Raw genomic sequence first — 12,486 nt, 5'->3', positions numbered from 1 at the left:
CACCTGTAGCCCCCTGACCCACGGTCACCTGCTGCTTCGCTGCTGTCTTCCTGAACTGGAGGTGGCCTTGGCCGGGGCTCAGGGTGGGGCCTGAGATGCTCAGCCTGGGACTCACCTGATGTTTGTGTTGCGTGCAGCCTTGGAGAAGAAGATGGCCGGCAGGCAGGGCCGGGAGGACCTCATCAAGAAGGGGCTGCTGGAGATGATGGAGCAAGGTAAGTGGGCCCGGGAACACAGAGTTGGGTGTCTCACGGGGGCCCAGCAAATCCCTCAGGGTGGAGTGTCCCAGGAGTCTGTTGTCCGGAGGTGGCAGCTGCACTGGATTGAGGCCTCCATGGTTAGAGAAGTTTTCCAAGTCGGGACCCATGGCTCAACCCCCGCCTCTGAGGACCCCGCCATGAGTGTGAGTCAACCACTCGCCCTGGGGAATGAGGGATTGCTTCCCACCCCAGCCGGGTGTGGGTGGTTTGTGCCAATTCCTCTCGAGTCGTAGCGGTGACTTTTGTCTCTTCACGTTCGTAGTTTAGTCCTTGATTTGTTGAGTCTTTGTTCCCCATGACTGCCTAGGACTGCAGCTGCTGTTTTTTAAGTGCCGACTATATGCCCGCTGCTGTGCTGGCTTCACCTTTGTCCTTTGGTCCTCGCAGCATCCTCAGGACTGGGTGTGGTGTTATCCCTGTCTCCAGATGAGGAATGCGAGCACCTGGGAGGTGGCTGCCCTGGGTCACGCAGCCAGAGGGAGGGCCCCGATGCTGTTCAGTCTCTGGTCCAGAGACAGTACTCAGTGTGGCATCTGCGTGGTTGCCTGTGTTTGCTTCTTTGAGAAACACACAGTTTTATCACCATCACAACTAATTTACAGAATGCTTGAGATCCCCCATCTTCCTCCCTTGGTGATGGTGTGAGGCATAGGACTTGGATTTTGACCTTAAGCTTCTTGCTTTCTAGTTCCCTGAAGCTTGGCGAGAGTGGGAAAAGGCGGGTGGGGGGGGGGGGTCTCAGAAAACCTCACTGCTGTTTACCAGTGTTTCTGGAGCTGAACCAAGTTCTTGCCCCCTTGACTGAAGGAACTCAGCCTTACAGAGCTAGTTCCCCAAGGACATGTGACTAAATGGAATCCCTATTTCCATGAGATATGAAGATATATACTAAGATAAGACACTCAGATATTCCTAGTGTCTTGGCGATTTGGCCCAGGCATCAGGAAGTAGGAAGGGAGCCCATGGAGTCAGTGAATCCAGATTTATAAGATGCTCTGCTTCAGGCAGGGCCCTCATGTCCTCTCCTTTGGATTTAAGAAGAAAAGTGGTTTAATGATACTGTTTTCAGGGAAAACTACATGGGAAATTAGTGCTAAAAATCCAACTTTGCCTGGTACAAGAAAAAAGGCGGGGGGGTTGGTATCAAGTCCTGGGACTTTCAGATGTTAAATGGTCTAGTCTGTGTCTCAGATTTAGGATAATGTCATCACTGAGATGGAAATGCGGACTGTTTTAATTTTATTACTGTTGTTCAGTTGCACAGTCGTGTCTGACTCTTTGTGACCCCATGGACTGTAGCCCGCCAGTCTCCTCTGTCCATGGGATTCTCCAAGCAAGAATACTGGAGTGGGTTTTCTTGTTCTCCTCCTGGGGATCTTCCTAACCCAGGGATCAAACCTGGGTCTACCTGCATTAGCAGGCGGATGCTTTACTGTTTGAGCTACCAGAGAACTCAACAGTCTGGCGGGAAACAAAGATTAGATAATCCCACAAGTCAGCATACAATCACAGCTGAGCTGAGTGTGGTGACAGAGAGGCACGGAGCTCATGGAGAACGTGAGCGGGGCTGATGCTGGAGGGTCCAAAGGTGCTTCTCGAACTTGCTACAATTAGGGTCACCTGGGGGCTCTGCTGTCCAAGGCACTGGGGGCGGGGCTTAGGCGTCCTGCTTTATAAACCTCCCCAGCTGGATCTAATTTTGGTGCAGCCTCTGGCGAGACACGGAGAGTGATAGGGAATTGGGGAGCATCTTCCAGCCCCATGGAGCAGCCCGTGCAGGACCCCATGGGGGAAGGGAGCAGGCACCTCAAGAAGGAGCTGCTGAGAGAAGGTGGGTGGGGAAGCGGGGAGGTCAGGAATGGAGAGAGGGAGAGAGTCTGGTGTCTCACAGGGCCTAGCGCCCTCCTGCCTCTTCCTCCAACGTGGACAGAGCCAAGAGAACAAGACTCCCCAGGAGCGGCTGGGTGACAGGCTCCTCTGGGGCCACGGGGGTCCCAGGAAGCCACAGGGTGAGTGGGCGGAGCCTAGGGTGAGCCTCCTGGGGTGTTGCTGGGGGGCATTGCTGGTGGCGGGGTGTGTCACTGGTTGGGGGGCACGTGTGAGAAGTCGGGCAGCAAGGGTTACCCCAGGAAGGGACCTGGGTCAGGGAGGGGGCAGGGATGTGGGCTCAGTACCCACTCGTACCCCTTAAACTCTGCGCCAACTGTGTAATGAACACACAGTGATGAGAGGAGACCTGAGAATGTTTGGCTGCGGCCTCCTGGGGCAAATGCCTGTTGGGCTGATTGTTTCAGTCCTGCACTTGTCCAGAAAATGCCTGTACCCACTGCAGGTGAGGTCCAGCTCTTGGTCAGGCCTGGTCTGTCCCTAATTTGTCCTGCAGTTGGGACAGCACAGTTCCTGCTGGGTTGATAAGAATCTGTGGCCTTGCGAGGTGAACCATCCACCCCCCACACAGTTGAGAAGATGGCCTTCCCCACCCTACCCTCCCCACCTGCCCAACTGGGCCGGTAGGTAGCCAGGAACTTTGTAGCCAGGAGTGCCCCCCTGTGGCCAGTCTCCCCTACCCCAGCTTGGACTTCACACTGGGGGGCACCTGGGAGGCCAAGTGAGCCTGTGATAGTCACCCAGGGGCCCAGAGTGGCCTGGAGTCCTTCACAGCCCCAGGAATTCTCACTGGGACCTCCTTGGCCAGGCAAACCCAGGAAGGTCCTCTGCCCTGCACAGGTGGGCACTCATGTGTACATGGACATGCCCCTGGCCCCAGAGTTTGCCCACAAGGCAATCAGGATCATGGCAGCATGAGCTGGCTGTGGACGGGCCTGCAGGGGTGCCCGTGCATCCCCGAGACGAGCCCATGTCCAGTGAGTGGGTTTGCCCTCCCCGCTCCTGGTGAGGGGGGCGGTGTGTTATTTTGTGATACTGTGAACACGTGTTTTGTATGAACTCCTCTGAGTTCGCCTCGGTTCCTGAAGCTCTAAGAATCTGCCGGATCCAGGAAGGACCCTGTTGGCATTGCTAGGAGACTCAAGATGGGACCAGGTCCGCCTGGAGTGAGGAGCTGACCTTTCCCTCACTCTGTTTTCACTGCTTTGGCTGGTGATGTGTCTGTGTCAGGCAAGGGCTGGCCAGCATCCCAGCCCCACATGGGGTTCCCCGGTCCAAGCACATTGAGTAAGGACAGGGGTACCCCCGCTTCTCTGGCCAGTTGCTGTGTGTGCTCCTGAGTGACTTTCCCTGATCCTCCTGTGTGTGTCCTCTTGGCTTTATCTTAAATAATTTAAGGACTTTCATTCTGCATCAGTGGTCCGAGAATGAGATGGTGGTTACCCCTGTGCTGTGTTCAAGTGACCTAAGAGACCACGGGGTCCCTCTCCTTGGGGCGGTTGGCAGTGACAAGTCAAGTCTGGCAGGAATGCCGGGGGCAGTGTCTGTCTGTATGTGTGTGCATGCATGCGTGTGCTTGCACGGTGCGTGTTGTATGTTTGTGGCACGTCCTCTCTCTCTGTGGCTGCTCTGTGAATGACCCCGTCTCGTGCTCCCCTCTGCCGCCCTTGGAAGGGCCTGGCGGGGACAGAGCACCGACGTACAGTGAGGGGAGCAGGGGACCAGCTGCCCACAGCTTCCCTACCCCCCAGCGTTGCTTAGCAACGACCCAGCCACCCGGGCTATTTTGAGAACTGTAACTTTTCATTGAACATGATTATGAGCCGGAGTTCTGAGCACAGCCCAAAAGAGTCGTGCAAACCTGCTAAGCCGTAGAAGCAGGTGGAGGAACCCCAGAACTGTGTGTTGGGGTGCAGCATTTCTTGAGCCCTGTGGAGGGTGGGGACTTTGGGTCTCTTTTAGGTTCAGTGTTCTGACCATTTTATTGATGAGGAGGATGGAGATGCCTTTATTATTAACAGGGATCATCACCAGCAGCAAATGAGCCACCGCTTCTAAAATTTGGGGTCCCCATCTATATAGGACCTAAAGGGGTGGGGGGCTATGACGCTCAGGTGAGGTGGTGCTAGCAGAGTACCTACAGTCCGGCAAAGCCTCAGTCAGTGCTGGCTGTCACGTGTCACCAACGGACAGGTAAGCTGGTAGCAGGGACTGTCACGGCTGTGGGCCAAGTGTGTGTAAACCAGTCATGAGAGAGGGCCCAAGACGCTGTAGTTCTGAGCTTGGTGACCTCTAATTGTGTCCACTGGGCAAGTTCTCTTGGCCTGTGTCTTGGTCTTTTCCTGGGGTGGGGTTGGTTGACTGCTGGTCAGATCTGGCCAAGGATCTGCTTTTGTAAAGCCCCTTGAGCTTAAAATGGTTTAAAACTTAAAGTATTCTCATAAAAATAAAAAAAGTATGGATCTTGTGGCCTATGGTCCAGAAAGTCTAAAATAGAAATACTGGTCACTTCTCTTTTCTGGGAAGGGGTCACCAGTACCTGGTCTAGACCCTGCCCCTGGCCAGGTGACATGGCTGCACAGATGTCATCTTACGGGCCCCAGATCTTCAGACTTCTGTCTTTTCTGCCCTCTCCACCTGCCTCCTCTGAGAGGACATGCAGCAGATGAACAACAGTGATGACAAGCACATGTCCCTCCAGGGTGTCTCATCACGGGCCTGGCCCAGGTCCTGGGTTGGGGAGGGCCCTGTTCAGGAAGGTTGTTGATAACACATGGCAGAGGGGCCCAGGCGAGTGGCCAGACCATCACCCTTGTCATCCTCTCCCTCTTCCTCTTCAACAACAGCAGTGAGTGTAATGAAAACACATGCGTGGTGTCTGCTTTATGTCAGACATGTTGTAGACATTAATTCACTGAATCCTTGCACTGACTCTCTGAAGCAAGGAGTTATTAGCCCCATTCTACAGAAGTGGAAGTTGAGGCCTGGAGCCATTTGCTGCCCGGGCACAAGAACTGGGGGCAGTGGGGTGGGATGGGTGGAGAGGGCAACCTTATACTTTTTGTCCCACCTGGACACTTTGAGGAGTGGGAGGGACAGGGCCACCTGACTTGGGAAGTGGACCCCCAGCTCTGAAATAAATCTCTCCTCTCCCTGCCTCTGTGTTCTCCAAGCCAGGCTGGCGCCCCTATAGTGCTGAGCAGGCCAGCCATGTGGATGTGCACAGGTTACGCTGACACCCCGCCCCATGGTGGCCGGGTGAACCAGCCGTGGGGATTAGGGTGTGCAGGGGCTGTGTGGGTGCTGTAAGCCCAGGGCTGGGAGCTGTGTCTCAGAGCTGACCATGATTGACTGGCTGGGCCTCCAGCCTGGACCTGCGCTGTGTGGTTGTGTGACCTGGACCAATCAGTCATTATGCTCCAGAGCATTGAACCCCTCAACACTAAGATATGACCCCAGAGGGGCAATCAGCCAGGCAAGGGCCAGACCCTCAAGGATTCCAGCCGCTAAGCCCCAAGCAAGGGGCGGTGCTGGTCCTTCTTGAGGTGTCCTGCTAGGAGTCTGGTATCCTCCGTCCTGGGATGGCCACTCTCTAGACCAAGGACTCCCTGATTCCCGCTCAGTCGTGGGCTGTGCCTGGTTCCTGGGCTGGTGATGCCCTGTGTGGCCGCCCAGAGTTTAAGCCTCCTGTGGGAGGTGGGTAAGGATTATCTTGTTAACCTGCAGATTTCCAGGGTTGGCACAATGTCAGATCTGACAAACGAGAAGCATTTGTGTGTTGGGGACCAAGTGGTGGGATGGGGGTGCTGAAGTAGAAGGTTATTTATAGCCACGATGGTAACAACCTAGCACCTCGGTGATGGACAGTAATCGGCGCTTGTCATCACCTGTCTGGGTAGCCTTGGCTGGTGGGACAGGGGCATCACAGAGGCTCAGGTGTGGGTTGGACGTGGTGCAGGCAGAGGCTGGGGCAGGTGTGCTGTGACACTGTGCTGCCCTAGGGAGACTGGAGATGGAGAAGAGTTCCTAGGGTGTGTGGGAGCAATGCAGGGTACCACCCCAGGCCTGGGATGGTGTTCTTCCAGGAAGTCACTTTGTGTGAGTGAGAGCCAGTAGGAAGGGAGTCAGGCCCGGCTGACAGCTGACATTCTTGCAGATGCTGAGAACAAAGCATGCAGTCCCGACGGAGAGCCCCGTGCCGCACAGAGCGAACCCTCCACACCCCGACAGGAGCCGCTGCCTTCAGAGGAAGCCACGCCGGGGAGCCCTTTGGCCACAGGGACAGACCAGGCCTCCCTGGATGAGCCGCTGGCCTCGGATAACCAGGCAGACGATGCAGGTATTGACTGGACCCTGGGGTTGAGCTGCTCCGAGGATGGCTGTTGACCTGGGTGAGACAAGGATCCTGGCCCACACTGGGCAGCAGCCTTAGTGGAAGGCTGTCCTTAGAGGCAGCAGGCCTGGTTCATTCCTTTGAGGTGTGGTCAGTGTGACAGCAGCTACTGACCTTTATCGTAACGCTGGAGACCCCAAGAGCCAATACTGACCTTTATCGTAACGCTGATGACCCCAAGAGCCAATACTGACTTTTATCGTAACGCTGGTGACCCCAAGAGCCAACGCACGTGGCTGCTTGTATGCATGACACCGTTCTAAGTGCTGTCACGTATGTTGGCACGTGGAATCCTGGAAGAACACCCAGATGACTGATGCTGTTGCCCCCTTTCACTTGTTGATGAAAAGGGGGTAAACAGGTAACTCATCCAAGGATTTTTGTTGTTGTTTTAATTGTAGTCGTGTCTGACTCTTTGTGACCCCATGCACTGTACTGCACCAGGCTCCTCTATCCATGGAATTCTCCAGGCAAGAATACTGGAGTGGGTTGCTATTTCCTACCCAGAGATCAAGCCCATGTCTCCTGCACTGCAGGCAGATTCTTTACTTTTGAGCCACCAGGGAAGCTCCAAAGGTATAGAACTAGAGACTTGAGAGCAATGTCTTTGACATCAGCCTGACCTGGGTTTGAGATGTGACTGAACTCCTCACTGTGTGACCGTGGATGAGTCACTTAGCCTCTCTGAACCTGTGTCGTCAACCGAAAATGGGGTCATGTTGCGCACACCTCTTGGGGTTGCTACAGTGAAACCACTTAGCTTAGTTGTCACTCACACTGAGTGTTCACAAGTGTTTGCTGCTGTCATCATCACCTTTATCATCATCATCACTTTTGTCATCATCATTGTGGTGGCACTAGTGGTAAAGAATCTGCCTGCCAATGCAAGAGACTAAGAGATGAGGGTTCAACCCCTGAGTTGGGAAGATCCCCTGGAGAAAGGAATGGCAACCCACTCCAGTATTCTTGCCTGGAGAACCCCATGGACTGAGGAGCCTGGCGGGCTACAGTCCCTGAGGTCACAAAGAGTCAGACACGACTGAGCACACACATACATTGTGGAAAAGTAGCCCTTTGTGGGAGGGCGATGCATTAACTCCTGGTGTTGGGTTGCTTGCTGATGCCCCCCAAGAGGCCCTGACACTAACAGCACGCATGTTTGGGGATGTGGGTGCACCTGAGTTTTGCTTTGAACGGGAACTCCCCCGGATCTCTGGCAGCGCTGTAGGTCACAAATCTTGCACCGAGAACATGGACCAGGACTGCCGCTCCAGGCTCTTCTGGAAGCCTGACCTTGAGCAAAGCCCCTTCAATGAGGAAGTGGATTGAAATCTAATGCAGAGACCTTAAACTCACCACTTCCAACATTGCCTGGGCTTAAAACTCAGGAGCATTCACAAAAATTCACGTGTGTAGCTAGCTGCTTTTCAGCCATCAAAGTCCACGCCCCCTGGGCTCTTGTTCCCACACAGTCACTGTGGCTGGGAGCTGAGAAGATTGGATTCAGTGATTTGGGTTGACTTTGGGCTTTTGTGTTTGGGGTGATTCCTGGATTTGTGTGGATGGTGTGGCATCAGCCATAGAACATTCGTGAAAAGTCCTGGGAGGACCCGTTGTTTTGATGTTAAGCAGGACCGGATTCTGTGGGGCTGGGGCTGAGCTCCGGTGTTCCACGCGTACGTGAATTTAAAGGAAAAGTGGCATTCAGGGAGCGTGTTCTCTGTGTGCTGGATTATCTTAGCCCCATTTTAAAATATTTTATTTTATTTTTGGTTGCGCTGAGTCTTCACTTCTGTATTCAGGTTTTTCTCTATTTGTGGTGACTCGGGGCTCCTCTCCAGTTGCAGTGCTGGGGCTTCTCCTTGCAGCGGCTTCTCTTATTGCAGAGCACAGGCTCTAAGGCTCACGGGCTCAGGAGTTGTGGTCACAGGCTTAGTTGCCCCGCGGTATGTGGGTTCTCAGGTCCCTGACCTGGGGTCGAACCTGTGTCCTCTGCATTACAAGGAGAATCTTTTATCATTTTACTACCAGGGAAGGCCTCCACTTGGTAAAAATTAAATTTACTTATTTTTAATCGAAGAATAATTGCTTTGCAATATTGTGTTGGTTTCTGCCAAACACCAGCCTGAGTCAGCTGTAGGGAAGTCCCCCATTTTTTTTAAGATGGACCAGAGAGATTAAGTCACTTCCCTGAGGCCACAGAGCACATCAGTGGTGAAGCTGGGATTTGATTTCCAGACATGCTCTTAAGTATAACATTCGACAGCCCCAACTATAGCCAGACTTTGCTGTGCTTCTGGCATGTTCTGGAATGTGGGTTGTTCTGTCATCTAGAGGAGGGTCAGCAGATTGCTGGCTACAGGTCAGGCCCAGGCTGCCTTTGCCTATACAATCAGCTCATGGGCTGGCACCGTGAACCTGGACCAGGCAGAGATAGCACCCTCCCTGTACCCTCTCAGCAGGTGTCCGTACATCACCAGTGTCCACTGCTGGGCCCGAGTTGTCAAAGCTCTTTTCTGGGAGTTGGCCAGTCTCCTCGCCCAAGTCCAAGCGTGCTGGGTGTCACTGGGGTTCAGTGAAACTGACCATGACAGCTGTCCCCCCCAGCCCACCCCGTCCTCCTCTCAGGCTGGTCTCTCTCAGCTGGTGGGTGATAACTTGTTATAAAGCAAGCCCCCCCACCCATCAGCATGTCCCAGGCAGAAGGACTTTGACTGGGAGCTCAGTGGGTGAGTAGCGACCTCTGCTGGTCAGGACAGGAAGGGACACCCTGAGGGTGGACTTCCAAACGCAGTGAACATGCAAAACTGACGTCCGCTTTTAACACTAAAAAGAAAAAAAAAATCAACACAGCACTTGAGATGTTAATGTTTCAGCGTCACAGTATTCTGGAATTCAGTGGTAGCTGCATGCTCACACAGGGTGTGAAGGAAGATGCTGATTTAGAGAAGAGGTGCTGAGATACCAGTTCCCCAGACTAGGACCCTTTAGACTGGTTGGGGTGTGAGGGCTCAATGTGTGGTGAGTTTTGAGGAGAGACTCACAGGAAGCTTGGGCTGCTGCAAGTGCCTTGTGTGTTGAGTCCCAGATCCCTAAGAGCACGTGGGGACCCACATTCCACCTTGGGCCAGTGGGGTGAGGGGACCTCCACGGGTCTACTGGAAGCTTACCCTGAGATCTCTCTGGTTGAAGGGCTGTGGCTACTGACTCCCAGAAATCCAGAGCCACCCTGTCCACTAGCTGAGTGGTGACTTATATGAATTTAAACCAAAACCAATTTAAAAATCCAGCTCTCCTGTTCCATCAGCCACTGGTCAGGTGCTCACTGGCCAGCGTGGCTGCTGTAACAGAGAAAGAGGAAGCATTTCCATCATCTAAGAAAGGTCTACTGGGCAACCCTGGGGGTGACAGGTGGCCCCACATCCACCTGGGTGGGCGGCCAGGGGAGTTTGCTCTTTGTGTCCACCAGCAGACTTTTCTGCTGAGACCAACAGAGACCTTACAAGCTGTAAAGTTGAGCCCTTTACAGTAAGATTTGCTGCCCCTATTTTAGACAATAGATTTGGGCCATGATGTGAAAGTGTTAGTCATTCAGTCTTGTCCGACTCTTTGCGACCCTATGGATTGTAGCCCTGTAGCCCACCAGGCTCCTCTGTCTATGGGATTCTCCAGGCAAGAATACTGGAGTGGGTTGCCATTCCTGAGACCTTATAACCTGCAAAGTCAAAGCCCTTTATACAACAGTTTGCCACCCTCTTGTTTAGAGACTGGATTTGGGGCATCACGGGCGGGAGGAAAGGAGCTTGAAGGCCACTGCTGAGGTCCAGGCAGAGGCTGGAGTGGCTGACACTGAGAGGACAGTATTTCTGAGAACTATTTTGGAAGTAGTGTGCCCAGGATGTGTTCATGCATTGGATGGTGAGGAGGACAGGAGAGGGACGGAGTATTGTGTCCAGTCTGGCTGGACAGCTGGGGGCTGCGGGACCATGAACTGAGTCTGGTGAAGGTGGGGCTCTGTCTTGATCAGTGTCATTGTCCACAGCTCCTAGGAGGGTGCCTCGGCAAAGACACCTGTGAGATGGATGGGTAGATAAGTGAGAGAGAAGAGGGAGTAGGGAGGGATTTCTCCTGGGAAATCAGGAGATGGGTTTGCCTGTGTTTCATTTTGATGTTGCCCTCCAGACACAGGTGTCAGAGTGGCAGTAATGGATGAGTCTGGAGTGCTGGGAAAGGGTCAAGGGTCAGCAGAGATGGGATGGATTCTGAAGCCAGAGGACTGGAGGAGAGAATTAGATGAGAGAGTGAGTTAAGGAGAAGAGGACTGAGGGCTTAGTGCTGGGGCAGTCTGGAGGAGCCTGAGAGGGGCTGAGCAGGTGAGACCAGCGGGAGGGTACCAGGGGACACGGTGTCCAGGAGCCACAGATGAGGGGACAGAGGTGGGAGGATTGTGCTGAGACAGCCAAGTGGACCTGTTCTGGCCAACAAGGGTGTGGAGACCCTGACCCTGGGCTGCTCTGTCTCCTTGCTAACCCTTCTCTCGGTGACCCTCCCAAGGGAACCTGTGGAGCCCAGTTCAGACATGCCCACCTTGTCCATACTTCCAGGTCCCAGCGAGGAGATCAAGGACCAGAGGGAGAAACTGGCCTATTGGAGTGTCCATGGTGACAGGACCCAGGAGACTTAATATCAAACAGCTGTGGGTCTCATGAGGGGCCGCCCTCTCCACAAGACCCCACAGAGCATCTCCTCAGAAGTCTAAGTAGTGTCTTCCTCACGCAGGGGCTCTCAGCCTTGGGCATCCCTCTGGAGGGGACACTGGGCAGCGTCTGGAGACAGTCTGGTTGTCTCACAGCATCTGGTGGATGGAGCCCATGATTGCTGTTCCAAATGCTTTTCTTCCTGGCAGAGTGGCTTGTAACTGTCCAAAGTGCTGAATAGCTTCTAACAGCCTCTTTGTGATCTCATGGAAGTCTCCCTCCCTCCCTGGTGGTGGGCAGGAGCGGGTATTTTATACAGATGAGGAAACTGAGGTTTAGCGATTAGAGACCAAGGTCATGCTTCTTGAATAAGTTGATCACAACAGAAGAAAAGGATGGATGTGGGAGAGTGGGGGGCCTGAGGCCAGGTGAGTCATTCCTCTGTCACCTGTCTGCCCCGAAACCATGACATGGGGAGCATGCTGGGTGCTCAGAGGATAGGAACCAAGCCTGGAACTAGTCCTTCAAGCTCATGCCAGCCCCACTCCTGGTGCTTGCATCTGCAAGCATGGCCACTGAGGGCCTGGGCCAGGAGCATGGCCTCCCAGGAATCAGGGTCCACTGCCCTGTGCTGATTTACACGGACCAGGAGACCCAACACAGTCACAGGGCTGCTGCCCATGTGGAGAAAAGGGACGGTTCTCCTCGCCTATGGCTCAACAAGGAAACCACACGTCTGTTTTTACCCAGAAGCAGAACATTTCTTTTAATATTTTTGCGAAACTTTTTTCACTAAAACAATCAGATTTGTAGACTCTTAGAAGTAACAGGTAACAGTTCATAGGATATAACATTAGTCTTGAAGTCTAGGAGTCTTAAAAAAATTTCTATGAACAAATCATACTTTTGAGGACAGTTTTATTGAGTCAGTTGCAGTGTGGTGGATGACCCTAGAGCCCATTATACAGTGTGAAATATAGTCAGAGAAAAACAAATATTATGTATTTATGTATGTGTGTATATATATACACACACACACATTCAATCTAGAAAAATGATACTGATGAACCTTTTTGCAGGGAAGGAGTGGAGACACAGAAGTAGAGAACAGACTTGAGGACACAGCAGGGGAAGGGGAGAGGGTGGGGCAAGTTGAGAAAGTAGCTTTGATATATACACACTATCATGTGTAAAATAGATGAGTAGTGCTGTATATGCATGCGTGCTCAGTCATGTCCAACTCTTGGCA

At 53.2% G+C, this 12,486-nt stretch overlaps 1 protein-coding gene across 2 annotated transcripts in view; it reads left to right on the top strand.

Annotated features, from left to right (window-relative positions):
* PHACTR3 (phosphatase and actin regulator 3) overlaps window positions 1-12,486 on the top strand; it is a 206,153-nt gene that overhangs the window by 121,251 nt on the left and 72,416 nt on the right. For both annotated transcript variants that reach the window (XM_061125804.1, XM_061125803.1), the window contains exons 3-4: window positions 138-215; window positions 6,304-6,486. In XM_061125804.1, the coding sequence (XP_060981787.1) occupies window positions 138-215; window positions 6,304-6,486 (261 nt within the window). The remainder of the gene's footprint in view (window positions 1-137; window positions 216-6,303; window positions 6,487-12,486) is intronic.

Source organism: Dama dama, chromosome 23 (assembly GCF_033118175.1).
Source record: "Dama dama isolate Ldn47 chromosome 23, ASM3311817v1, whole genome shotgun sequence".
NCBI lineage: Eukaryota > Metazoa > Chordata > Mammalia > Artiodactyla > Cervidae > Dama > Dama dama.
This window is presented reverse-complemented; position numbering and strand designations above follow the sequence as displayed.